The sequence below is a fragment of the Typopeltis vanoorti genome, chromosome 13 (assembly GCF_054136105.1).
Source record: "Typopeltis vanoorti isolate ZY-2024b chromosome 13, IOZ_Tvanoo_1.0, whole genome shotgun sequence".
NCBI classification, from domain to species: domain Eukaryota; kingdom Metazoa; phylum Arthropoda; class Arachnida; order Uropygi; family Thelyphonidae; genus Typopeltis; species Typopeltis vanoorti.
Genome location: NC_143561.1, coordinates 51,786,893 through 51,813,341, shown reverse-complemented (window position 1 = coordinate 51,813,341; position 26,449 = coordinate 51,786,893). Strand labels below are relative to the sequence as shown.

Below are 26,449 nucleotides of genomic sequence, written 5' to 3'. Positions count from 1 at the left end.
TCACATCACTGATGGGAATTGAACCCTGGTCTTTCCAACCAGGGCTTCATCTATACTGACTGAGCTATGGTGGCTCTTTTAGCTGTTTCAGTCACTTTAATTCTCCCTTTCATATATCTAATTCTTTGAATATTATTCAACAAGAAAAGAAACTGCTTGTATTTTAACAATGTATAAAACTAAAAAACTCATTGATCTGTTTCTTTGAAAACCAAATAAATATATTTTTAAAACTTGCCTGTTATTGGTACAAATATAAGCTTTTATTCCCATAGCTGTAGTGATTCATTCTGAAATTTCTGGGAAAAAACTATGTAGACACAGGGATGAAATAAATAATTTACTAAATGAAATAATTAATTTAGTTAGTAAATATTTAATTTAACTGGCATTATCAAAGGCACTTTGAGGACACAAACTCAACAAAGACTCAATTTAAAATGACCTCCAGAAGAAGGACAGTTGTGTGTATGGAAAGCAACATGGCATTCTCTGCAGTGATGCTTATGATTACTACTGATGGACAGATAGGTAGTGTAGGATTAAACTATTATTTCTATTAGGTTTCACTGGGTTCTGCAGCACATGAGTCACTTATAGGAACATAACCTATATCTGTGTAGTATTTTTGCTTTTTTCCACCTGAATACAGTACTTTGTACAGAGAGGAGAGACCACCATGCCATGAAAAAAAGAATATAAAAAATATATTCAATATGTACAACCAAAAAGCAGACACAACTTGCTTTGGATGAAGACCATTTCATCAGGTGGAAAAAAAGCAAAGCCACTACAAAAGGTCTCTGTTGAAATCACAGAGGCTGTTCCTAGAAGTGGCTCATGTACTACCGAACACAGTGAACTGTAACTGAAATGATATTTTAATTCCACATAAATTTTGGCACATCACAGAGAACACCACTGTTGCCTTCCATACATTTCTTTATTCTAGATGTCATTTTAACTTTAGTCTTTGCCGAGTCTGTGTCTTCACAGTGCCTGTTGATAATGCTAGCCTGATATGGAGAAAAGTCAAGTTGTAAATATTTCATTCCTGTGCCTGCATAGCTTTTTTTTATTCAGAAATTTCAACATGAAACAAATATAGACAGTAATTACAGTAACTTTTTTTTTGAAATATGACTGTTTAAAAAATAATAGTTCCATTCATATCATTTCTTTGAAGCAGCCACATCTGTCTGGTACTAGATGAACAACTATTCATTATCACATGCTGTTCATCTTCTCTCATTTCCATGCATCTTCCACTTTCACTTTCACTAATAGAGTGATCCTTTGGGGTGAGAAGAAAAAAAAATGCATTAAAAGACTAAAAATTGGCATGGTCACATTAGCTTGGCCAACAGGCAAAATACAAAATTTGTAGTACAATACATTCCAAATTCCCTCCCATAAGAGACCATTGCTGGAAACTGTATAAGGAGGGTGTGAGCATAGGAGTGAGGAACAGGTTCTTTGCATAGAGAGTGGTTGTGGTTGGTGAGTGAAGTGCACTGCCTGAGTGTGTGTGTTGTGAAGGTGGGAGACAATGCATTCCACTCAATCAAAGACCCTATTTCTCACACCCTCCTTTTTCCAGCAATGGTCTCTTATTCTATTCCTTCCCCCCCCTCTCCCATTCTATGAAAAATCTCTTCCATGTCAACCTGATAACAATCCCTGACTAGCTTATATGTCTCAATCGTATTCTCCCCCCCTCTTCCTCCTGTTCACGAGGCTTTTGCAACTTACATTCTCTCAATCTGTCCTCGTACTTCACATTCCAAAGACCATCCTCTGGACCCTTTCCAACATATCCTCATCACCACGAAAACCCGATGACCAAATCCGTGCACAATAATTCATATGAGGCCTGATGAAGGTCTTATACAATGGCATCATAACCTCTCTGTTTCTGCATCATTGCCATTGTCTGATGTGACATCTTCACAACTTGTGCAATGTGGGTCCCTGAATTTCAGGTCCTTGTCCACTATCACTCCTAGATCTCTCATCTCCTCTACTTCCTTTGAAGTTTCCCTACCAAGTGTATACTTTACATCCCATCGCTACTTACCAAATCTCAAAACTTATATATTAGTTATATTTTTAAACTAATTTTACTTCTTGTTTACACTGCAATAAATAATAAAACACGAGTGTACAGTGCTTCTGTGCACTTACCAGTAAAATGATCAAGGGAGGTTAGATAATCTCTCCTAATGATTAAGGCGATTAAGGATAAAATGATTAGGAGAGTACAAGGGAGGCTAGATAATCAACAACATATTCTTCAAATTCATGAATTACAACAAAACATTCTGAGGATAGTTTAATAGATGTATAACTTGTGGATTGTCTATGCTCATCTTCAAGGAATGAAATGAGATGAGAGCAGGAGTGGGCTTGTTTAAAAATTTGTACATTACAACCAACTTAGTGCACAGGTTTCCTTTTCTTTTCTGCAAATATTTATCTGTAGCAAGCAACTGCAGCTTGCATCACTTGACTTTGCTAAATCTTTCCAAATCGGGGTCCATTTCCTCAAACAATTGAACTACCTTAAGAAGCAAAAGCCTCTGCCAGTTTTTTTTTTTTTTTTCTCTTACTGTAAACTCTGGGGAGTCGGCTTCCTTTTCTTATTTTTCTCTATTTTTTCCCATCCTTCTAGCTCTATAATGTCTTTGTTTCAGCTCTACTTCCAGAGTTTCCAACAACTGCTCTACATCCTTCAGCTCCAACTCTAATTCTTTAGTTAGCAGTACTATTTTGTCACCAATCTTTTGCAAGGCTTGTCTTTGTTGAATGCTATAAACATATATTTTCAGCAGCTTCTTCCAAACACCATTCATACCCTCTGCTCCCACTTCACTCCATGGAGTTGGAGATTCATCGTGGGAGGTACACACTATTGTACACAATGCTTATCCAACCGTGCTTTAGACTGATTCAATGCATCTACACCCACAACACACTCAATATCTGCAATTTATTATATTCCTTCCAAAAGTCTCTGAGAATTTCTCACACTCAGTAAATAATATGCCTTGAAGGCAGCAATAACCATAGGCTGCAGAAGTAAGGTGGCATTTGATGAACATGTTAATTTAATACCTGTCATAAGTTGAGGATTGACTGTATTTTGTTTTTTCTTACAGTTTTAATTCTCTTCCTCTGTCCTCTCCAAACTTTTGTTTATTTCTTGCTAACTTTTACTTTAAATACTTCATTTATATGATTTAAATCAACTTTGTTATAGTCCTTTTGTTGCTTCTTAATTTCAATTTAACTTCAACTATCAATAATTCATGATCCATTCCACACTCTACACCAGGGGTAGTGTTTTTGCTGCCTTGATTGCACTTCTCTATCTTCTGTTGAGTGACAGTATAATCTGTCTGATTTCTGGATTCTCAGTTAGGCGACGTCCATGCGTAAAATATTCTTTTATGTTGTTAAAAGTAAGTATTGTGTTTGCAATAAAGAAATTGCCCTTGACACAAAATTCCAACCTCCTGCTTTATTTCTTAGTCCTAAATCAAATTTTCCAGTGATGCCTCATCTCTTTTTTCTCCCACTTTTGCATTCCAAACATCCATTATCAGTAGAAAATCTGCCTTATCAATATTGTACACAGCTTGTTGCAGTCTACTGTAAAATTCTTATATCTCATCTTCACGTGCATCTGTGTTGACATTTGCTAGATATGCCTTTATTCTGATTAGAATTATTCTGTTAGACATTGTGTTGTAACTCAAACTGTTTTCCATATTCCCTTCTAGCTATGAATACCACTTCATTTCTTCTAAAACTTTCATGTCCAGAGAAATAAATCATTGAAATCATCATTATCAAAGTGACCCATTCCTATCCATCTTAAATTTACTAACCTGAAATCTTGAATTTTTCTCAACTAATTCCAGTTTTCCCTTAATTTTTTTTTAATATATGATCCACATGCGAATCGCCAAAATGTGTGAGCAAGAGGAATAGAAGAAAGGAGGAATCTTTTCACATTTTGCTTGAACAGCTGAGGATTATAATTTTTGAGGAAGACTGTTCCAAATGACAGAAGTAGATGAGATGGAGGAGGAGACATTGATACATACTTCTTACATTCCAAGTTCCTATTTCTTATAAATCATACAAGCAGAGGCACCTTCTAAAATTAACTCTATCTATCCTATCAGTGGTCCTAACAGGCACTTAAGTACCCATGACCTTTCCGAGTATTCTTGGACTTCACAACTGTAAGTTGAGGATAAGGTGGTTAGCCTCTATGCCTCCAGGTGTGTCCTATATCTGTAGGTGTGTGTTCACGGGACCAGTTTGCCTGTTCTGGTGGATGAAAAACCCAAGTTTCCGGATGGGAAAAAAAAACCTTTTCTTCTCCAGTCGCTTTTTTTGATGCTTCCCAACATGGGTGTCCCATCTTCTGGCATCAATAACTTAAGCCTCTGTTTCTTGGCAAAATATATACAGATGTAGTTTGCCATTGCCTTCTGTTAAATTACTCTAAACAATACTGGGTAATAAATAATGAAACACTGTACATATATCTGTGCACTTACTAGTAAAATGATCAGATGGAAACACTTGGAGCAAGAGTAACTTCAAAGCTGCTACGTTATTAATTGGACAGTTCATCAGAAGACGCTAGGTAATCGATAACAAATACTTCAAATTCAGGAACTGCAACAATGAGTTATGAGGATGAATCACCAGATTTATAACATGTGAAAGATCTAAAGTTGTCTTCAGGAGTAAAGTGACAGCAGAAGTGGTCCTGTTTAAAAATTTGTGCATTATTGAACAGCTTAGTCTTGCATAGGTTTCCTTTCCTTCATAAATTTCTCTGTAGCAATTGCAGCTTGCATAATTCTTCTGCTTTGCTAAATATCAACATATTGAGATCTATTTTCTCAAACAACCAATTTCTTATTAACAGAAGCAAATTCATCTACCAATTTTTTCACTACAAGTTTGAGATTTGGTTTCTTCTTGTTCTCTCTCTCTCTGTTCAGCTTTCTTTTATCTCTGTTTCATCTCCTGTAGCTTTCTGTGCTTCTAGCTCTATAATGTCTGTTTGAAAGTCCTTTTTCACAGCTTCTAACAAGTACTTTACTTCTTCATTGTTGACCTCCAACTCCTTAGCTAGCAGCACTATTTTTTCACCAATCTCCTGTACGATTTTGTCGAATCCTTGAATTTTTGGCAGCTTCTTCCAGACACCATTCATTCACTTTGCTGTCGCTGCATCTGCAAGATATTGTATTCCTTCCAAAAGTCTGAGAGTTTTTTCACCTTCAGTAGCCACAATAGCCTGAGCAAAAGTATTTCTTATGTAATATGCCTTGAAGACAGCAATAACATCCAGGTCTGTGAGTTGCAGAAGTGAAGCAGTATTCGGTCAACATGTTAATGGGATGGCCATCATAAGTACTAGTAGTCATAAGTCAAGGATGGACCACATATATAAAATACTCACTTTTTTTTTTTTTTTTGGGACAAAAATTCATGACCTAGACCCAAATCCTTGATCTTTCACTGGGGGATAAGAAAAAATACAAGTGGTTCAAATAATTGTAAATCATCATTATAACTTCTGCATTGACAAAACAGAAACTGATTGATACCTCTCCCTGTATGTATATTACAGACTTCAGGAAGCTATTAAAATTACAGTTTAATCCTTAAAGCCTTATGGATTTAAACATATTTATGTAACAGAAATACTTCTAAGTCACACATTATACAACCTATCTCCACATAGGTACACAGGGATTTAGTATAAGGCTAATAGCACTGATCAACACATGGAAATGCTTTTGTAACTGAATTTTTTTTTTTACATATAATAATTATATGTCAAAATTATATGATAATTTAATAATAATTAAATTATTATATGTCATTATTATTATTAACTCTTCTGAGGTTTGTGAAATATTTTATCAAATTATTATTATTATTACATGACACCTCCAAGGAGTCCAAAGACTCATCGAGGGAGGACACCTACTCTACATTTCTCCGTCTCCACCACTTAATCCACCAACTACAGCACACTGCCATTACCATCATCACCACCTACACCAATGCCATCTACTGCCCACCACTAGTGTTTTTTGTCTGTAAATTGCATGCTTTCTTCAAGGCCGATTTGTCTGTATGCGGGATGAAAAACAAGTTTCTGGGAGAGAGAAAAAACCCTGCTACCCCTGTATGAGATCGGCTAACTCACCTTCAATTGAAAAAACTCATATAAAGGTTCCTTTTGTCATGACGAGAATTGAACTTAGTCCTTTTCCAATCGAAGGGTGCAACATACTGTCATTCTTACAATTGCACTATGGACGTGCTTTTATTAGTCATAATCAATCATAAACAGATTCCTGATATGTATCCACAAGGGTTGTGCAGTGTAGCCACTGTTAAACATTTATATAAATTTATCTCCATATTTGCTGAAGGTATAAAAGTAAAAGGCTTTTCTACCTTAATTGTATGTACTCCTGAATGCATTCTGTTGAGCATTTTCTGCCATTGTTCAGTCACTATCACTTAACAAATTTTCAAAGTAATTATTCCAGGCATTCATATCTTTATCATAATTTTTTGTTACATCATCTCGGATTCCTTTTTACAGTATTCTTTCTTTCAATTCTTAGCTTTAGTTCCAGAACATTTTGCTACCTTTGTGATCTTTTTATTCTTACCCAAAGTCTTCCTGTGACGTTTGTTTACTTACTTTTACACGTAGCTTTCTTAGAATTTCCTCTGTATTTGGTCAGGGCACCTGCTGACTTGCTTGCTAGCAACTTTCCATGTGCTTTCTTCTTTTCAAGGACTGCCTCTAACTTCCAATATTTCTATCTTTGCAAAAACACCACCATATGCCATGTTGACTGACTCGATGTTTCTTCAGATTTTACCATTGAGCCTCGAAAGTTTGGTTCTTGTTTTAAAAATGTTTCATTTTTTACCCCCCTTGAATAATATTTATATATTTGGATCTACAGTTTACATCTGAAAGCCCTCAACTTGCATTCTTAAAATTATTTTCAATATGATATTCATTTTTATTCTACTCAAAACTAAATAGTGATTACTTCTTATTTCAAATTCCCTGTATAAGGGAATGTTAGTGAACAATGAGATGATGTCAAAGCTCACTAACATTCCCTTACATGACACCTTATTGCTTTAAAAAAAAGTTTTCTTCTCTTGATATCACTGATCTCTTTTATTTTGCTATCCATTCTAGTTATTTCTCTTGGAAGAACAAAATTTATAAACAGATGAAGGTATCTCTATAGGATCTCACCTCTCCTTGCCAATTTTTTATGGAAGATTTTGAAAAACAAGCTCTTGACTTAGCCCCCTCTCAAACCTTCTATCTGGTTATGATATGTAGGTGATGTGTTTTCTATTTGGTCTCATGGCCTAGACATATTAGACACTTTTCTCTGTCACCTCAACAGTCTTCATCATAGAATACAATTTACAATGGAAAAGGAAACTAATAATGGTCTGGCCTTTCTAGAGATCTTGGTCACTTGCCTACTTTATAGCAACCTGTCCTTTTCAGCATATAGGAAACCCACTCACAGAGGCAGATACATTCACAAACTTTCCCTTAGCCTGTCCCTCCCCCCCCCCTCTCAACAATATGATGTCATATAAACACTAATCAATAGCACCTATAACCTTTATTCTAATGAGAGCTGTCTTGCAACAAAACTCAATCATATATATTACACTTTTATCTAATGGCTACAGTTTCCATAGTATTAAAAAAATAATCAATCCTTCCTTCCCCCCCCCCCCAATCCACAACATTCTCTTCAGAAAGATCACCATCCCCTGTGTCTGAGGCACACCAGAAGAAATATCCAGAATCTTAAAGAAATATAAACTTTGCACCACTTTCAAGCCCACTTAAAACTAGCTATCCTTATCTGCTCCACTAATGACAAACTTCTTCCCTTCTCAGTTCCAGGTGTATATAGAGTTCCTTGTTCCTGCAAGTTGGCCTACTATGAACACACAGGAAGATCAGCTATTATTCACATGGAAGAACATACAAAATACATCTGCAGTCACAACCATGGTCAATCTTGCCTTGCAAACCATGTTTTTGGATATGCTCACAGAATCAATTGGAAAAAGACCATCACAGTAAATTTAGAAGAGAAAGACTTTTTAGAATCAATCTGCTGCTGCTGCTCTTAAAAATGAGCTTAATTTGAATAAATAAAGTTGCATTAAACTTCCCAAAATATGGGAAACGCTAATACTTTGAGATCCTAGTTTACATCCTAGGCTGCTGACAGGTGTCCATAAAGGACGGCCACCTAGTTAGGACTCTAGTCTTTCATCCACATTTCAGTTAGATTTGTACTGCCTTTGTGTTACAAATCTCATTTTGTACTCCCTGATGTCTCTGTAAAAGAGATGAAATATTAGAAGAATTAAATACTAGTTTTCATCCTTTCCTACTGCTGTTTCACTCCATTGAACTTTTAACAAAAGATATTGAATGGCAGAATCCATACTGTAGTTGCTTATTATTGATGGGCTTCTAGGTAGTGGAGAAGTTGGCTGTTGATGACTTTCTCCATTATTTTGGAGAGGATTGAGGTAATGATGATAGTTGGGTGGTAGACTTGTATCTCCTTTTTTTGGCAAAGGCTTAATATGTGATTGTTTCCACACATTGGGATAAGTTCTAGCTATGTATAATAGATTATAGAGACAATGCAGGACAGGTGTTAGCATGGAGCACAATGTTTGAGAACTGTTAGAGAGATGACAGCAGGACCACAAGAGTTTTTTTAGTAAATGAATATGATGTGGTCTAAGATTGTTGGCATTAGTAAAACCTGATCATCAGAATCAAATATGGTAACTGGGATTGAGTGTAATGGGTATACTATTTTTAGGAATGATAGGAGAGGAGGGGAATACTACTAATGATATCAGACGACTTAAGTCCATTTGGAGTAGAAATGCAAGAAAAAAATTCCCATGTAACAGTGAGTTTGAGACTATCTGGTATGAAGTGCAGGCTAATAGAATGAAATATATGGTGGGATGTTGCTACAGAGCTCATGGCTCGGTTGCAGAAGACATAGAAATGTATTGCTATTGCCAATTATCCTTATGGATACTAAATGAGTGTCATTATGGATGACTTTAATTATCCAAACACTGATTGGGTAGAAGGGAAGTCTCATAAGAATGAAGAGGAATTTATTGAATAGTTGCAAGCCAACTTTCTCAAGCAGCATGTGAAAGAAGACTCAAGGTCAAAGAGTTTGATTTGTTCATAGCATCAAAAGGGATCTCTGGTAGCAAGAATATAACAATCTTACTACCAGTTGGTGACAGTGATCATGACATGCTTTCTTGGGAAGTAACTGTAACTGATTATATTGATGTTCCTATTAGAATAGGTTACATGCTGAACTACCAAGCTGGAAATTATGATCAATTTAGGAGAATACCATCTTTGGTCCCATAGTATCAGTTACTGAATGAGAAAAATGTCAGCAATGCATGGGAATCTTTGAAAAAATAGCTGAAATGAGGCTGTATCTGAATGTATGCCTAGTGTTCAAAGAATGAATAGGTTGGAAGTGAAATGGATATGCAACCTTAAGCAAGAGATGAAGAAGAAGATGATGGAAAAGGAATATCATGAGAATAAGAGTGAGAGGAGTTATGAAATATATAAAGCACAGGCCAGAAAAGTAATGAGTATTGTGTGGAAAGCTAATTGAAGTATGAAAAGAAATTGGCTATGCAGGCCCAAGGCAATCCAAAAGAATTTTATTGTTATGCTGCAAGCAAAAGTAAGAATGAATGTGGAAGAATAACTTTACTGAATGTAGACTGTACTCTAGTGTCGGAAGATAATGAGATTGTTCAATTAATGGGTGTTCAGTTTACTAAGATATTTCAACTTGGTGTATGTACATGGTGCACAGTGCCTCAGCTACATTGGATGAAGAGTTAGAGGTGCAGTTCATGAACTGCACCTCTAACTCTTAAGGTTGCATAAACTGGATAAGAATTTGTCGATAGGGACAGATGGAATATCAGCACATTTGCTGAAGGAATGTTCAACCGAATTGGCTAGGCCTTTCACATGTTTGTATAACTTGAGTCTCACTAAGGAATGTATGATAGTTCCATTATACAAGGGTGGTGCAAAAACTGGTGTATCTAACTACCAACCTATCAGTATCTCTGGTGTGGTAGTGAAGATTTTAGAGAAGTTAGTAAGAACTCACATACAGAAATGGGTAGACAAACAAGCTATACTCTGCAAGGAGCAGCATGGGTTTACTAAAGGTAGGTCATGTTTTAGCAAGCTGCTCATATTTTATACCAATGTTATGGCCAAGTTGGATAAAGGGAATGGTTACACTATGATAATGTTGGATTTTGCTAAGGCATCTGATACGATACCACATGAAAGGCTGTTGCATAAACTGGAAAATATGGGATTGGAATATAAACTCTTGACTTGGATCAGTGGATATCAAACAGACAGATATCAAAAAATGGTATATGGTGGATGTGAATCTGCCAGATTTAAGGTGACCAGTGGTGTGCCTCAGGGTTCAATCCTTGGGCCATTGTTGTTCAATCTATACATTAATGACATTAGGAAGGGTCTAACAGGAGATGTGCAATTGTTTGCTGATGATGCAAAGATATGCAGGACAAATCAGGGATGCTACTGATATCCAACACTTATAAAATGATCTGAATAGGCTGGAAATTTGGGCAAACGATAATTGCTGTCGGTTTAATGTTAGTAAGTGTAAAGTTATGCATTTTGACATAATGAGATTTCCAGTGTCATATTATATTAGCAGGATTATGCTACAAGAAACTGATGAGGCTAGGGATCTTGGATAGGAATTTTAAGTTCAAAGATCACATGGCAAAAGTTGCAAATACTCAGAGGATAACTGCAATGTTGAAGCAAACCTTGACATGTAAGAATAAGGAAGTCATCTTACCTCATCATAAGGTCTTGTTAAGAATGCACCAGGATTATTGTGCAGATTTGGTCTCCTTGGTTTCAAGGGGATAAAAAGGCTGTGGAAAGGGTGCAAAGATTATATTGAGATGATGGGATTTAGATTCTATAAACTTCCAAATGATAGGGTATCTGATGAAATTTTTTGTTACATGACAGGTGGGGGAGCAAACACGGGGGCATCTATGGAAGTTACGTTTGTTCACTATCAAGAAAGGGGGTAAGAGCTAGGTTTCTCTCAGCAGTGAGTGAGTGGAGTAGTTTGCTGTTAGAGGTAGTGAGTATATATGAGGGTGGTCTTAAAAGTTCTCGGCCTAACAATAAAAAAACGAAGTTATAATTTCAAAATTATTTTAATTTTTCAACATAATCTCCCTTAAGATTAATACATTTATTCCACCAGTGATGCTCCAGCACCATTATCCTGTCCCTGAAGTGGTTCTCAGTAAGATCTGAAGAATATCCCCTGCCCCTCTACAGCTGCAATCACCTCTTGATTTAAAGAAAAATGCTGACCAGCGAGGAAGAGTTTTAGTTTTGGGAAGAGAGAGAAGTCAGAGGGAGCCAAATCTGGGGAATAGGGTGGATGTTCCAACAATTCATAGTGCAGATCCCTTAATTTTCCCATTGCCAAAAAAAACACCTTTGTGGACAGGTGAATTGTCCTGATGAAAGATGATTTTTTTTCTTCTGCAAACCGTGTCTTTTCTCACGATTTTTTTTCATCTAGTCTGGTTAAAAGATTAGAATAATATTCCCCGGTTATTGTTTTATCCTTTTCAAGATGATTAATAAACAAAATTCCTTTACCATCCCAAAACACCAATGTAATGACCTTTCCTGCTGATGGAACCGACTTTGTCTTCTTTGGCGTTGAACAACCGGCTTCTAACCACTATTTTGGCTGCTGTTTGGATTCTGGTGCATAATGGTGAATCCAAGTCTCATCCATAGTAATAAATCGATGCACAAAATCAGTTTTATTCTTGTTAAAATGCTCCAAGCACTGTTCAGAGATTTTCATGCGAGTTCATTTTTGATCTGGTGTGAGCACTTGCTCACAGCAGATCAAAAATGAACCGACACCCATCTTGCGCAAAGCTTTTTCATTTGCAATTCTTCATGCAAAATATATCCTACACATTCTTTTGAAATGCCTATAGTCTCAGCAATTTCACATATTTTGACTCTCCGGTCATCCAATACATATTGTGCACTTGATCTATGATTTCTGGTGTTGTTACACTTTTTGGAAGAAGTCCTTCACGTGGATCAGCTTCAAGACTGGTATGGCATGTTTAAACTCGGCAGTCCATTTCTTAATTGTTGAAAACGAAGGAGAAGAGTGCCCATAAACTTTTATGAACTTCAAATGAATTTATTTTGCCATTAAACCTTCTTTTACAAAGAATTTTATAACCACACAATACTCAATTTTATCCATTTCAAGGGATGCAGCAACACTTTTGCTTCAGACAGCTGTATAAAACAAACTACTTGATCAAATGACTTGCAATTTCACATGGATACTTATATAACAGATATACCAGCTTAGAAAAAAAAAATCGTGTTGAGAGTGCTACCATCTATAGTCGAGGCTGAGAACGTTTCAGACCACCCACATAGTTTTGGGGTGAAACAAGAGTATTAAATTAGTGAAATTACTTTTAAGATAACCAATGTAAAATCCTTATTCTATCTGAGTTTAAATGTTACCCATCTGGGTACAAGCAGTTAAAGCTTGCAAAAAATGACTAGCTCTAAATGTTTCACAAAAACTGTGTCTGAAGGATTTATGCTTACAACTCACCATTAAAAGCATTATGAGTATGGAAAATAAGGTTTCAAATTCTGAAAAGAAATGTTATTTTAATCTTAAAATATGTGTTTAATACAAATGACATCAGCTAACGCCTTTTTATTCCCGTATACGGGGAGTAGGCGAGGCCATTTAGCCCTATCTAACTTTTGGAGACTGAGTGGGCAGTTCAATCTCCACTGGTACCAATCAGAGATAGATGGCCCAAGGCTATCACTAATTAAGCGGTACTCAGTGAAGAGAGACGGCTCAAATGTGCCGCCATCTCGTGGTCCCTAACACAATACATTTAATGTCTGAAATAATGTGGGTTCTACGGTCGATTTTCTTGAGTTTACAGGACGAAAAACCCGCTTGCCCGTGCCAGAGATCGACTAACTCAGGAACCGGTCGAAAAAAGGCTTAGAAAAATTTCCTCTAGTCGCCGACTAGACTCGAAACCAAGTCTTCCTTCGTGCGGCCAAGCGCCGTGGTATATACATCTGTTATATTATCTGTAGACTGGTCCTCTACCTTTCTTCTCTTCTTGCTCCTTATCCTTAATGCTATTAGAGTATTTGAGGGCTAGGGGTGAATCTTTCCTATCTTGCTATGTCATTTTGCCTATTGCAGCCACCGAAGGGGACAAGCTAGCCCCAATAGGTGCCCGTCCCAAGCCCAGATAAATGGCGAGGGTTGGTGTCAGGAAGGGCATCCGGTCATAAAACGTCACTGCCAGCTCTAGATATGATTAAATGAGTCGAAAAGAAAGTGATACAAGGGCTAGGGCATACCCCTTAAGCGACGAGCAGCCAGCATCAAGGGCAGTTGAAGTTAAAGAAGCGAGCCCAGCAAGTGGAGGGAATGTTGGGAATGTTGAATGTTAGAAGCATGACTGGAAGGGGAAGAGAGGTGGCAGACATGATGAGGAAGAGGAAGTTGGACATTTTATGCGTGCTGGAGAGAAGGTGGAAAGGAGAAAAGGCGAAGGAACTAGGAGATGGGTATAAATTGTTCTACTCTGGAGCGAATAAAGAGGGAAGAAATGGTGTTGGAATTGTGGTGTGTGGCAGAATGAAGGGCGAAGTACTGGAAATGGGTAGGAGGAATGACAGGATCATGCGAATGAAACTGGGTCTTGGAGGAGCAACTGGTCATCTTATGCATATATGCCCCACAAGTTGGCTGTAGAGCAGAAGAGCAAGATGAATTCTGGAATGTGCTAGATGAAGAAATGAGGAACTGGAAGAAAACGAGATGGTGATTGTCAGAGGAGACTTGAACGGACACACAGGGAGACGGAATAGGGACTGTGAAAGGGTGCATGGTGGCCATGGAGTGGAAGTGATGAACCAGGAAGGAGAGAGGATTTTGGACTTTGCAGTAGCGTTTGATCTGGCAATTGTGAACTCCTCCTTCTGTAAGAGGGAAGAGCATTTGATAACATATAACAATAGTTCTCGGATTGACTACATTTTGACTAGAAGTAAACATCTTAAGGCAATAACAAATTGTAAAGTAATCCCAACAGATCAAGTGGCACAGCAATAACGGCTGCTGTGTGCAGGCTTTGAAATAAAGTCGAAGATAAGAACCTTTGGAAGCCATGGGAGGAAGAAAATTAAGTGGTTTCACTTAAAAGAAGAGAGTGTGAGGAGCCGTTTTAGGGATATGGTGTTTTTTGGATGGACTAGAAAGTGTACAAGACTGGTAGAGACATAATTCAAAAATAATTCTAAGCTGTGCAATTGAGGTGCTTGGTGAAACATCCTGAAACATTACAGAGCAGAAGGAGGGTTGGTGGTGGAATAATGATGTACAAGAAGCAGTAACGGCTAAGAGGAAGGCAAAGCAGAAGTGGAAGAGGATAGAGAGAAAAAGCAAGAAGCCAAGAGAGTTGTTGCACAGGCGAAGGCCATGCCATATCAAGACCTTTATGATTAATTAGAAACAAAGTAAGGACAGAGAAAGATTTATCGATTGGCAAAATGTAGAAATAAGGCTTCAAAGGACATCATACATGTGAGGCAGATCAAAGATGCTGAAGGAAGAATATTATGGAGGGATGTGGACATAAGAAAGAGATGGAGAATATACTTTGAGGGACTTTTGAATGAGGAAAATGCAAGGAATCACAGAGAAGATGGGCAGCCTTCTGAGGGGGATGGTGCAGAATATCAGTACAGTGGAAGTGAAGGAGGCCATGAAGAGGATGAAGAATGGAAAAATCGGTGGGGCCAGACAGGATTCCAGTGGAGGCATGGAAGGCTCTGGGGGAAGAGGGAATTGACCTGCTGTGGAACCTGTTAATAAAAGTTTGTCAACAGGAAAATATACCCAAGGAATGGAGGGAAAGCACTCTTGTCCCCATCTACAAGGGTGAAGGGGATGCACAAGACTGTAAGAATTACAGAGGAATAAAGTTGATGTCCCACACAATGAAAATCCTAGAAAGGGTTCTTGATGGAAGACTGAGGAAGGAGGTGGAAATTGCAAAGGAGTAATTTGGCTTCATGCTGCCTGGTCGATCAGCCACAGATTCTATCTTTGGGGTATGACAGATGATGGAAAAGTTTCAAGAGAAGCAACGGGAGCTACATTTGGTATTTATTGATCTAGAAAAAGCGTATGATAGAGTGCCAAGACAAGAAGTCTGGAGGTGTCTGAGGAAGAAGAAGGTACTGGAGAAATGTGTCAGGTTGGTGCAGGAGATGTACAGAAATGTGAAGACAAGTGTTCGAACATGCCTGGGAGTGACAGAAAGTTTTCCATTGACAGTTGGCTTGCATCAAGTCCATTCCTGTTTAATATTGTGATGGAGGTGGTGACGAAGGAAGTAAGAGAAGATGCACCTTGGACTATGCTGTATGCAGATGACATCGTGCTGTGTGCAGAATCAAGAGAAGTGGCAGCCAAACTGGAAAGTTGGAGGAAAGTACTGGAAGAGAGAGGTATGAGACTGAGCAGAAGTAAGACCAAGTATATGTGTTGCAAAGTGGATGGCAGCCAGGAGACAGATCTGGAGCTGGAAGGAAATGTCATCAGGAAGGTCAGCGACTTTAGATACTTAGGTTCAGCAATGAAAGAGGATGGTGAGGCTGAGAAGGAAGTAGGATGGAGGAACTGGAGAGAGATGGCTGGAGTGCTATGTGATAAGAGGGTGCTGATCAATCTAAAAGGCAAAATTTACAGGACAGTGGTAGGACCAACTATGATGTATGCTTTGGAAACTGTGGCCCTGAGGAAAAATAACATCAGCAGGATGGAGGAAGCAGAGATGAGAATGCTTAGTTGGATGTGCAGTGTGACCAGAAAGGATCATCTGAGAAATGACTATGTAAGGGGAATGGTGAAAGTTACGAACTTAGGAGCAAAGATACAGGAGGCAAGGTTGAGGTGGTTTGGTCATGTGATGAGGAAGAGTATGTGGGAAGAAAGGTCATGCAGATGGATGTGCAGGGGAAGAGGAAGTGCAGACGGCCAAAGAAGAGATGGTGGAGGAGGACTTGAGGATGAAAAAATTGGATGTGGCTACAGCCCAAGACAAGAAGTTGTGGAGGAGACTCGCCACAAACAGCGACCCTACTTAAGGGGGAAAAGCTGCAGAAGAAGAAGAAGTGCAGTCCATTATTTGTTGTGATTTAGACCTTACTTCACATTTTCTCTCACATACAGTGGTGGTGGTGGGGGTTGGCATGGAAAACCCTGTCGATAAATTATAACAAAGTATATATTGTTATAATTTGCAAAAATGAAAATTATATCAAATAATTATAATAATATTTACCTTTGAATTATAAATCCAAATACTACTTTCTGACCCACTGCATGGATAAATAACAACATCTTTTCCGATACAAGTTAAACAGTTATTATCATGTCTTAATTCTCCCTTCTTACTGAGCATCCAAAACTGGAAATTAAATAATTTAAATTGTGATTGCAATTTATAGAGCATTCATCATTGGACTTGAATGTATTAAGAATAGCACAAAATTAAAATAAGCATTATTTATTAATATTAATAAGCAAATAGCATCTTCAAATTATGTTACATCATTTTTTTATGTGACTCCCATTTGCAAAAAAGTTATAATCCTATAATACATTAGTATTGTGCATGGGCTAAGGATTTTTTTTTTCTTTTTTTTTTTCTTTTTTTTTTTTTTTTCCTTTTTTTTTTTTTTTTTTGCCTTTGAGGTCTGGAAACTGTTTGCTAGACCAAACATGGAACTTTTTCAGGCCACTTCAATACACAGAGTGTCATACTAGCCGATGAAATTCATCCCCCCAACTAAGAAAATCCATATCCATGAAGATTTGAACTAACAGACTGTTGGCTAGAGAGTAGATACATTAACTACTAAGCAAATCAGGCTGACCAACCAACCAATTAATAGCAATTGTTATTGATGGTGAATTAATAATAAATAGTAGCTAGTTTTACTAAATAAGTTTATTGGAGCTTAAAAAAAAAAGACCAAGAACAGATTTAGCTGCCAGGACAAAAGACTCTTAATAGATATTACTTTAAGCTAGCCATGATGTGGTTATGCTGCATGACGCTGGTCCCAAGCCTAGGTAAATAGATGAGGATTGAGTGAAGGGCTAGCAACTTATCCTTGTGAAAAAAAAGTGTTTTGCTACAGAAATCAGGACCACAGAAATATCTGACCAAAATGTAATACTAAATGAAGATAAACTGTTGAGGTGGCATCCTCCTAGCGAACGCTCTTATGGAGGAACTAGGGAATTGATGAATACAACCAAAAATTTGGACAAGACACAAAAACTAAAAGAGACATATACACTATTTGGAGCCAAAAAAAAGAAACATACAAAATGGATGTTAGAATGTGAGGACTATGTATAAAACATCAAAAGCAAGCGAATATTCTTTTTTCTTTTCAGCCATTTTCTGTCCACTGCTGGATGAAGGCCTCCTCCAGTTCTTTCCACCTTTCTCTGTTCTTGGCAATGGTTAACCAATTTTCCCCCAAAAATTTGACAATCACTCCACCTTCTTTCAGGACGTCCTTGGCCTTGTTTCCCTTCTTTTGGAATCCAGTTCGTTAGTATGGTCCATCATTCATCTTCTCTTCTGGATAGATGTCCGGCCCATGAATGGATTTCCATGGTGGGCTGGCAACCTACAACAGGGTCAAAATCCCTGATGGAACTGATATAGATGGCAGTGCCAATATTTCGATGAAGTCCGGAGGGCCATACCCAGGAAGTCTTAATATCGTGCCTCCAAGTGAACCCCCCCCTCCCCAGGAAACATGGTATCGTAATAAGCCATGGCAAAGTTGATACTGAGCAAAGAGCTGGGAAAAAGCTATAAAATGCATCTCCTAAGATGTTATGTGGCCAGCATGGGAGATTAGGCCTCAACCCCTCCACTACAAGCCAATATAGTCAAAGAAATATTGGGAATAAGCAAGACGAGATGGAATGGACAGGGATTGATCCAGTCAAGTTCAGGAGAAAGAATAATATATGTTGGAAATAAAGATGAGGATAGTACACATGCAAAAGGAGTGGCAGTAATGATGTCCAGTAAAGCAAGAGCTATAATGATGGAATGGGAACCAATTACAGAAAGATGCATAAGAGCAAGATTTAACTCGAGATACTATAAAGTGACGATTATAAATGTATATGCACCAACTAATAATGCAGATGAAAAAGAAACATATCAATTTTATGATATATTACAAAAAAACAAAGATGGCACAAATCCTGGAGATATAGTAATGGAGGATTTAAATGCTAAAATAGGAAATACTTGTACAGGTAGAGAAATGATAATGGGAAAAGAAGATATAGGAAATATAAATGAAAATGGAGAGATGTTGCTCGATTTCTGCATGGCAAATGAATTAGTAATAAGATCCGTCTTTAAGCATAAAAATATACATAAAGTAATATGGAGAGCACCAGATGGAAAAATGTATAACCAAATTGATCTCTTTTGAACATGAGATCAATGAGAGGAGCAGATGCTTATACAAACCATTTTTTAGTAATAGAAGAAATTAAAACAAGATTAAAAAACACAAAGAAAGTAATAGGCAAAAATGGAATGTATAACATAAATGAACTAAAAATATGGAAACTAAAAGAAAATATGCAGTAGAAGTTAAAAATAGATATGAAGTTCTTATTCAGAATAAACATGAATTCAGTAGCATTGAAGAAATATGAATAAGTATTAAAAACATATACCATGGAGCTGCAGATAAAATACTTGGAGTGCATAGAAGAAAAGACAAAGAATGGATATCTTCACACACCATCATCACAAATTCTTGCCATGTACCCTCAATGGGTGTAATTTTTCATGTAATCTTTAATGGGTGTACAGGATATGATAGTATTACATGAAAAATTTATATCATTACTAACGTCCTATCTACAATTTTCCTCCAAATCAGTCTGTTACCTGTCAAGACTCCAACATTATCATATCTTATATTTCTCTCTTCTAAGACACTTTTTACCGTATCAATCCACCTCTATCTTGGTCTTCCTCTGGGTCGTTTTCCTGCCAACCTGGAAAAGAACACTCATTTTGCTAATATTTCCTCTCCCATTCTATTTAAGTGACCATACCACCTGAGATTAGCTCTGCTAACACATTCCTGGATGCTGACTGTCAAGTTCTTTCCTAATATCCTCGTTTTTAATATGATATTGCAATTGATGCCATCTGTTCATTCCTCTAATCTTTCTCAGGACTCTCATATCTGTGGTCTCTAGTCTTTGGTCAAGTGTTTTACTTCTGACCCAGCTCTCAGATCCATAGTTTAAAATTATGGTGGAGGCCCTATGTTCCCAATAGTGTGAAGAGAAATAAGTAAGATATTACTTTGATACAGGACTTTAACAACAATTTTCTTCTATGAAAAAATTGCATCAAAATTTGCAAAAAATTAAAAATACCTGACTTTGTAGCCAAAAAAAAGTTGTGCAGGATAAATAAAAATTTGAAATTTTTAAGAGACTCTTTCAGAGATGGCTGTTTGTCCCAAAGTTATTTTGTTGCATCGTGTAAATCTTTTCATTTCACAAAGAAGGACATAAGACTGACTAAATTATAGGCAAGTGCATGCATGCATGTGTGTGTGTGTGGTGGTGGGGGGGGGGTATGGTTAAGGTGTTGGAGAGATTGGTGAGGACTAGGATTCAGAATTGGTCATAGCAGTATTCTCTATAATGGTCAGCATGGGTTTGTTAAGGAAGCAGGGCTGCCATGTACAGGTATTCAGGTTGTGCACAGCACAAGGGAAGCCATTCACATCATACACATCTTTATAGTTTAAAATTTGTATCTTTTTTTTTATAACTTTGCTGGTTTCAAATATGGGAGAGTTGCATATTTATTAACAAAATTTTCCAAAAGATGGAAGTAAAGTTATTTTGTTGCTTCTTGTTCTAACTTTCTGTTAGAACAAGAAATTATGTATCGTTCCATTTTGGTTTATGAAAGAGAAATAAGATCAATAGTAATATTTTAATGTTCTGAATGATGTACTGATTAGCAAGCATCTTAGGGGAAAAAAAAGAAAACCTATTGGTATTAGTATGCTCTGGCTAAATTTCACATTTTATATTGCAGTTCACATCATCTGCTATTTGATTACCATATCCAGAATGGTATTGCTAATTTCCCAATTTAAATTACATACACTTTCATTATGATATGAATCGCTATGTAATAACTGATATTCATTTACAGTAAATAAATACACAGAAGACATAAATTAGAGATTACTATGTAAAGGTCCAGGAAGTCAATATCATGCCATATTCATGATATTAATAATCATATTATAGCAACTGTTTATTTGTCATTATGAGAATTCCATCATTACAAAAATTAACTGCTATTAAAATTTATTGGTCTTTTACATATAATTGAAAAATGTTACAAATTCTAAGATAAACTGCTAAGCTATTGGATAGCTATCAAAGAAGAAAATAAAAGAAAATTATATGAATCGCTGAATAATTTTTTGGAGAAAACAGGAATGCCAGAAAAAAGGAAAAGACTTCTTAGCTACTAAAACAGGTGCACATTTTGTTTGCTTACACTTGGATAAAGGATTAAACAAAGAATATAATTTCTTGGCATCTTCAATTTATAGTATAACCTAGTGGAAAAACTTCCAACATCTGTCTCTAATCTAGAATATTTTAATAACAAGGTGTGACACCTTTTGGCTACTCGTATATGGAAACATAACTTCTACATTACTTCAATCTTGGTATCACTTCTCCCACTGATGAGACCTTAGTCAAGGTTGAAACTGGTCTGGGTAGTAACCTTTCCCATAATGCATAGCATTATACATGTCTGTAAGTATATGTGCTTTGCATTATGGGATATCAAGTGATGTGAAGTCATTAGCCTCTATATATACGAGTTGCCCAGTCCTGAAATTACTTCAGGTGTAAACTTTGTTTGCTTACACTTGCATAAAGGATTAAACCAAGAATATAATTTCTTGGTATCTTTAATTGAATGCATTATCAGTCATTGCCAGAAGGACTTGAATAAATAAATCAGTACAGATTGTAGCATATGCAAATAACATTAACATCATGTCAAACAAATTTAGAATTAGATAAATTAGCACAATTAGATAGGGCTAAAAATTAATAAAAAACATAAATTGTTTTTTATTAATTTAAACCAATTCTGCCTGGTATTAAATTGCTATTAATACCAGGCAGAATTGGTTAACTGATGCAAGTGTGAAAATTGAGAACCTTGAGAGATATTCTGCACTTCTAGGTAGATGTGCAGAATTGAATAAAGAGAGGTAATCAAGCCTTTTATTCTCTCCCATGTGTATTCAAGTAAAAATATGTCAATTGGAAGACTAAAGTACAAATATTAAATTGGTAACTCATCCATTTCTTATATATAGATGTGAAACCTGGAGATTTCGTAGATGAATCTTTGACTCCATGAGGGTCTCAGGATAATAATAATGTTTATGAGAAGGTTAGAGGATATAATTTCTGCTTTTGAAAGGAAAATCCTTAGAAAAATACTTGGCCCAATGAATGTTAAAAGTCTCTGGATGATCAGACACAGCCATAAGTTATACCAACTCTATAAAGAACCTACAGTGTAGTATAATCAAGTTCAAAAAGTTGCACTGGACAGAATACTTTTCAAACGGAAAATGATAGTATTCCTAAGAAGCATGTACATAGTAATATTTTTGGTAAAATTATTAAATCACTTAAGTTGAACAACGTAGATACGAATATAAATTAAATTACACTTTAATAAATATTTCCGATATTTCGGCAACGTCACGTTGCCATCTTCAAAAGGAACTTACAAAAAAAAGGCACATGCACGTAGGCACTACAACACAGTAACTGAGAATGAAGAGATGAAGCTATTGTTCTCCTAAAAGTCCTGATGGTGCCCTCTAGTGGGCCAAGTAGGTGTTCTTGGCCGTTGGGCTGAAGGTCTGCTGATGTAAGCCTCCCAAATTTGGGGCAGTCACATACAACCAAATTTGTTGAGGTTTGGAGAGTTTCTTAGGGCTGAGGCTGATTCCATAAATAGTCTTTCGAATCTGTATTTACTACGGTGTATTACTGTAGCTTTCTTCCACTGTATTCTGTGGCATGTATCCAGAGCATGGTCTGCAAGACCAGAATGGCTGTACTTGTGAAAACGGATGTAGTCCTTGTGTTCAGAACTTCTGATATTCTCTGTCCTGCCTGCTTGGCCAAAGTAAGACAGTTTACAGCTGCAAAGGACCCTGGTATATACCAGGTAGGTCTAAGGGAAGTGGTTGGTCTTTAGTGGTGTGGATAAGGGATGCCAATTTTCCTGTCTACGAGAATTTTTGGTAAAAGACCAAAAGAAAGTAAATGATATTAATTTAAACTATCATAGCATTTTGAAATGTATACAGTTTCTTTCTCATGTAGTAATACAAAGCTACACTTGCAATAATTTGTATATATATACTAACTTTTGATTTTTCATCTCTTACTTCAATAACTAAATTTAAATCACATGTTCAATAAATCATAGTATCAGACATAATCATGTGCTAAGAATCATGATAGTTGTAAATTTCATTCAAAAATTCATGACAATGTGAGGTTCTTATATTAATAATGGTACCACAGCAGCTAGTCAGGAGAGAGGAACAAAAATACAATGTTTCACTTTGGGGGGGGCGGGGAATCTTAGAAAGCTCCTTTCCATTTCTATATCAAGGATTTTTTTAATATTTATTTCATCTGCTTAAAAGAAGTTCTTTAAGCATGTAGCAGTGTCAATTATTATTATTATTTATTTTCTTTTTACTTTCTTGCCTCCAGCTCTCTCTACCATTCAGGAGTCACTAAAGAAAAGCGTGACAGTATTTGCACTTTTCCAAAAAATTGCTTCTACTTAATATTATGCAATGCACAATGAAAATAGTACTGCTGGTTGGGAATATCACTTAAACTCAACTGCAGGAAAATTCTAACATTGAGATTCAGTATGGGGGGGGGGAGACTATAGTTCACTGGCTTGTTAATAATTGAGAGAGAGAGAGAGAGGAAGTACACGCATAGTCTCATCTACTATGTAGATGAAACTATGAATTCTATTTGGTGGCAAATGCTGATGACCAGTTAAAGGTTAAGCAGCAACACTGCAGCATGAGTTCCATAATCACATGACTTGTATTTCCACAAATATCCTTTCTGCTAAAGCCTTGATATAACTCTTATGAATTAGAAACAAAATGGTTGATCAAAGAATGGATATCACAGATATGAGATTTCTGAGAAATACTAAACATACAAGGCATATTAAAAATGAAGCTAGTAGAAAAGTTCTTATTATTAATACTCAAGAATGTATAAACAGAGCTAATATAATAAATTTAGTTTAATCATTTATCCAAGTGTAAGCAAACAAAGTTTGCACCTGAAAATATCTTCAGGACTGAGGTAAGGTGGTGTAACACCAGGCAACTCCGAGCAAAGGTGGACAAGCTCTCATCACTCCTTGTCTCGGTATCTCCCATAATGCAAAGCACATCTCCTTGCGGACATGTATACTGCTATGCATTAAGGGAAGGGCCTCTACCCAGACTGGTTTCCCTTTGTTTAAGTGCGGGGATATCTTTCCAAAAACTCATAAAATCCCCCAGATCAACCAATAATGAGCGACCTGCAGGATCAGAAACTCAGAAATGCTCATTTGCTCATCTGGAAGGGTAACAGCAACAGCTGTGCCTCAGTTAACTTCACAGGCTACAGCATTGCCATTCATTACCCCACCACGCAGGCCCTGGGTGACAGCAACAGCCGAGCCTCAGTTAAAACTTTACGGGCTACAGCATTGCCATTCATCACCCACACTTCCAATCGGTTTCGACCTTTATTGAGGTCTCGTCAGTGGGAGGCAGAAGCAATAGGAGAGATCATATTTACCTATACAAGTTGCTAACAGGTGTACCACCTTATTATTGAATTACTCTGAATTTAGAGAAAGATGTTGGAAGTTTATTTTGCACTTGGTTCGATTATAATAAATTTAGTTTAATCCGTTATCCAAGTGTAAGCAAACAAAGTTTGCTCCTGAAAATATCTTCAGGACTGAGGTAAGGTGGTGCAACACCAGGCAACTCTGAGCAAAGGTGGACCAAGCTCTCATCACTTCTTGTCTTAGTATATCCACGCTTGGGTCTGCCTCCCACTGACTAGACCTCAATAAAGGTCGAAACCAGTCTGGGTAGTGGCCCTTCCCTTAATGCACTGCAAGGAGATGTGCTTTGCATTATGGGAGATACTGAGACAAGGAGTGATGAGAGCTTGGTCCACCTTTGCTTGGAATTGCCTGGTGTTGCACCACCTTACCTCAGTCCTGAAGATATTTTCAGGTGCAAATTTTGTTTGCTTACACTTGGATAAAGGATTAAACTAAATTTATTATAGTCTAACCAAGTGCAAAATAAACTTCCAAGAGCTAATATAACACTGTATTGTTACTCAAACAAAAGGGAAAAAAAAATAAAAATGAGGAAAAAACAGGTGCTGGAAAAATGGCAGGAGTGGTACTTAAATAAGACCAAGATATAGATGGACTGATGTGGTTGGGGGCATGGGAGACAAAAAAAAGAGCCTTTCTGTCAATGAAATCTATAAAATCAGAGCCCTAACAAATAATAATTCACTTTGGAAGAAAACTGCAGACAGTAAAGTAGAAAATCGATGATGATGTTATTGTCCAATTTGCCAGCATCGTTGGCCAAGTGGTTAACATACCCGCTCTCCAACCAATAGGCTGCAGGTTTGAATCCAACTATGGACATGGATGTTTGTGATTGTCTGTAGATGGAAATAAATTCATTGACCGGTGTGAGACACCACTGCCCTACTTATTGGAGGCCTGAAATAGCTTTAAAAAGTTCCATGCTTGGTCTCTAGAGCAGGGTTTCGACTATGTAAAAAATAAATTTTAAAAAATACAAAAATAAAATAATAAAATTGATAAAAAAAATCCTTAGCCTGCCCACGGTGCAAAATGTACTATATAGGTTTGCAAATAACCTTTCATAGGATATTTCATGAGTAACAATAAAAAAAATAAAATAATAATAACAACAACATAAGTACACAAATGTGCATTTAATATCTAGTCAGGTAATGCATTATAATATAATGAAATTGTGTATTTTCATTAAATATTACCTGGTGTGAGCGGCCAGGAACACATTCCCACATCTGAACTTTGTAATATGCACCTAGTTTAAATGGCGATTTTTCAAGGCACTTATTATGAACTCCTTTGGCTAAACTGATTAACTGTAAAATAAGTATCTCTTTTGAACATATATCTACCTAAGATGTTAGATGACTGATTTCAAATGATCTTTGAATTTACTTTTAAGATAAATTGCAAAAAAGGCCATTATCTGATGTTGTCTATACTAATTTTTCAGATAATTTTATTTGTTAAAAAATTCTAAGTTAAGTGCATGCAGCTTTATCATTTATATTTTCATGAAAGGTATGGAATACATCATTTTTAAATTGCTGTAATTGAAGAAAACAAAATACATTATACCCTTTCAAAATTAACTGCTGCCAACTTCAGAGAATAACACAAGGCTAAGCATCTTGTATATATCACATAGCATGCAGAACAAATAAAAAGAAAATAATGACAGGAAAGCATAAATAAAAAAGGTGAAATTCCTAAGCACTTGTAAAGAAAGTCTGCCAATGCAGTAAAATATCTATTATCCAAACCACTGGCTTCCCAAAATTTATTTTTAGTGCACTGGTTGTCATGCTGAAATATTACTCCTGCCACTTAATGCATTTGTTTCTGATTATTTAGTTGAAGATATGCACTATAGCATAGAAATAGCATTTATTTGTGATTAGTCCAATTAAAAATCAAATGTTAGCAATAGCTATTGTGTTACCTAGGACAGTTTCCTGTGACCTTGATCCATTATTGTCTGTTGTACCATTGTCCACTATCAGCAGGGAAGAATATTGGGAGGATGGTTAGCTTTCAGTTAGTCTACTGTGAGCCACTGCAGCATGAG

General features: G+C 36.7%; 1 protein-coding gene across 4 annotated transcripts in view; it reads right to left on the bottom strand.

Moving 5' to 3' along the window:
* Positions 1 to 254: 254 nt before the first annotated feature.
* Positions 255 to 26,449, bottom strand: part of LOC150100148 (putative polypeptide N-acetylgalactosaminyltransferase 9) — a 187,151-nt gene continuing 160,956 nt past the window's right edge. For all 4 annotated transcript variants that reach the window (XM_090402384.1, XM_090402386.1, XM_090402385.1 and 1 more), the window contains 3 exons: positions 25,584 to 25,697; positions 16,642 to 16,767; positions 255 to 1,294 (listed from right to left, as the gene is read on the bottom strand). In XM_090402384.1, the coding sequence (XP_090258510.1) occupies positions 1,148 to 1,294; positions 16,642 to 16,767; positions 25,584 to 25,697 (387 nt within the window). In that variant the 3' untranslated portion in view covers positions 255 to 1,147. The remainder of the gene's footprint in view (positions 1,295 to 16,641; positions 16,768 to 25,583; positions 25,698 to 26,449) is intronic.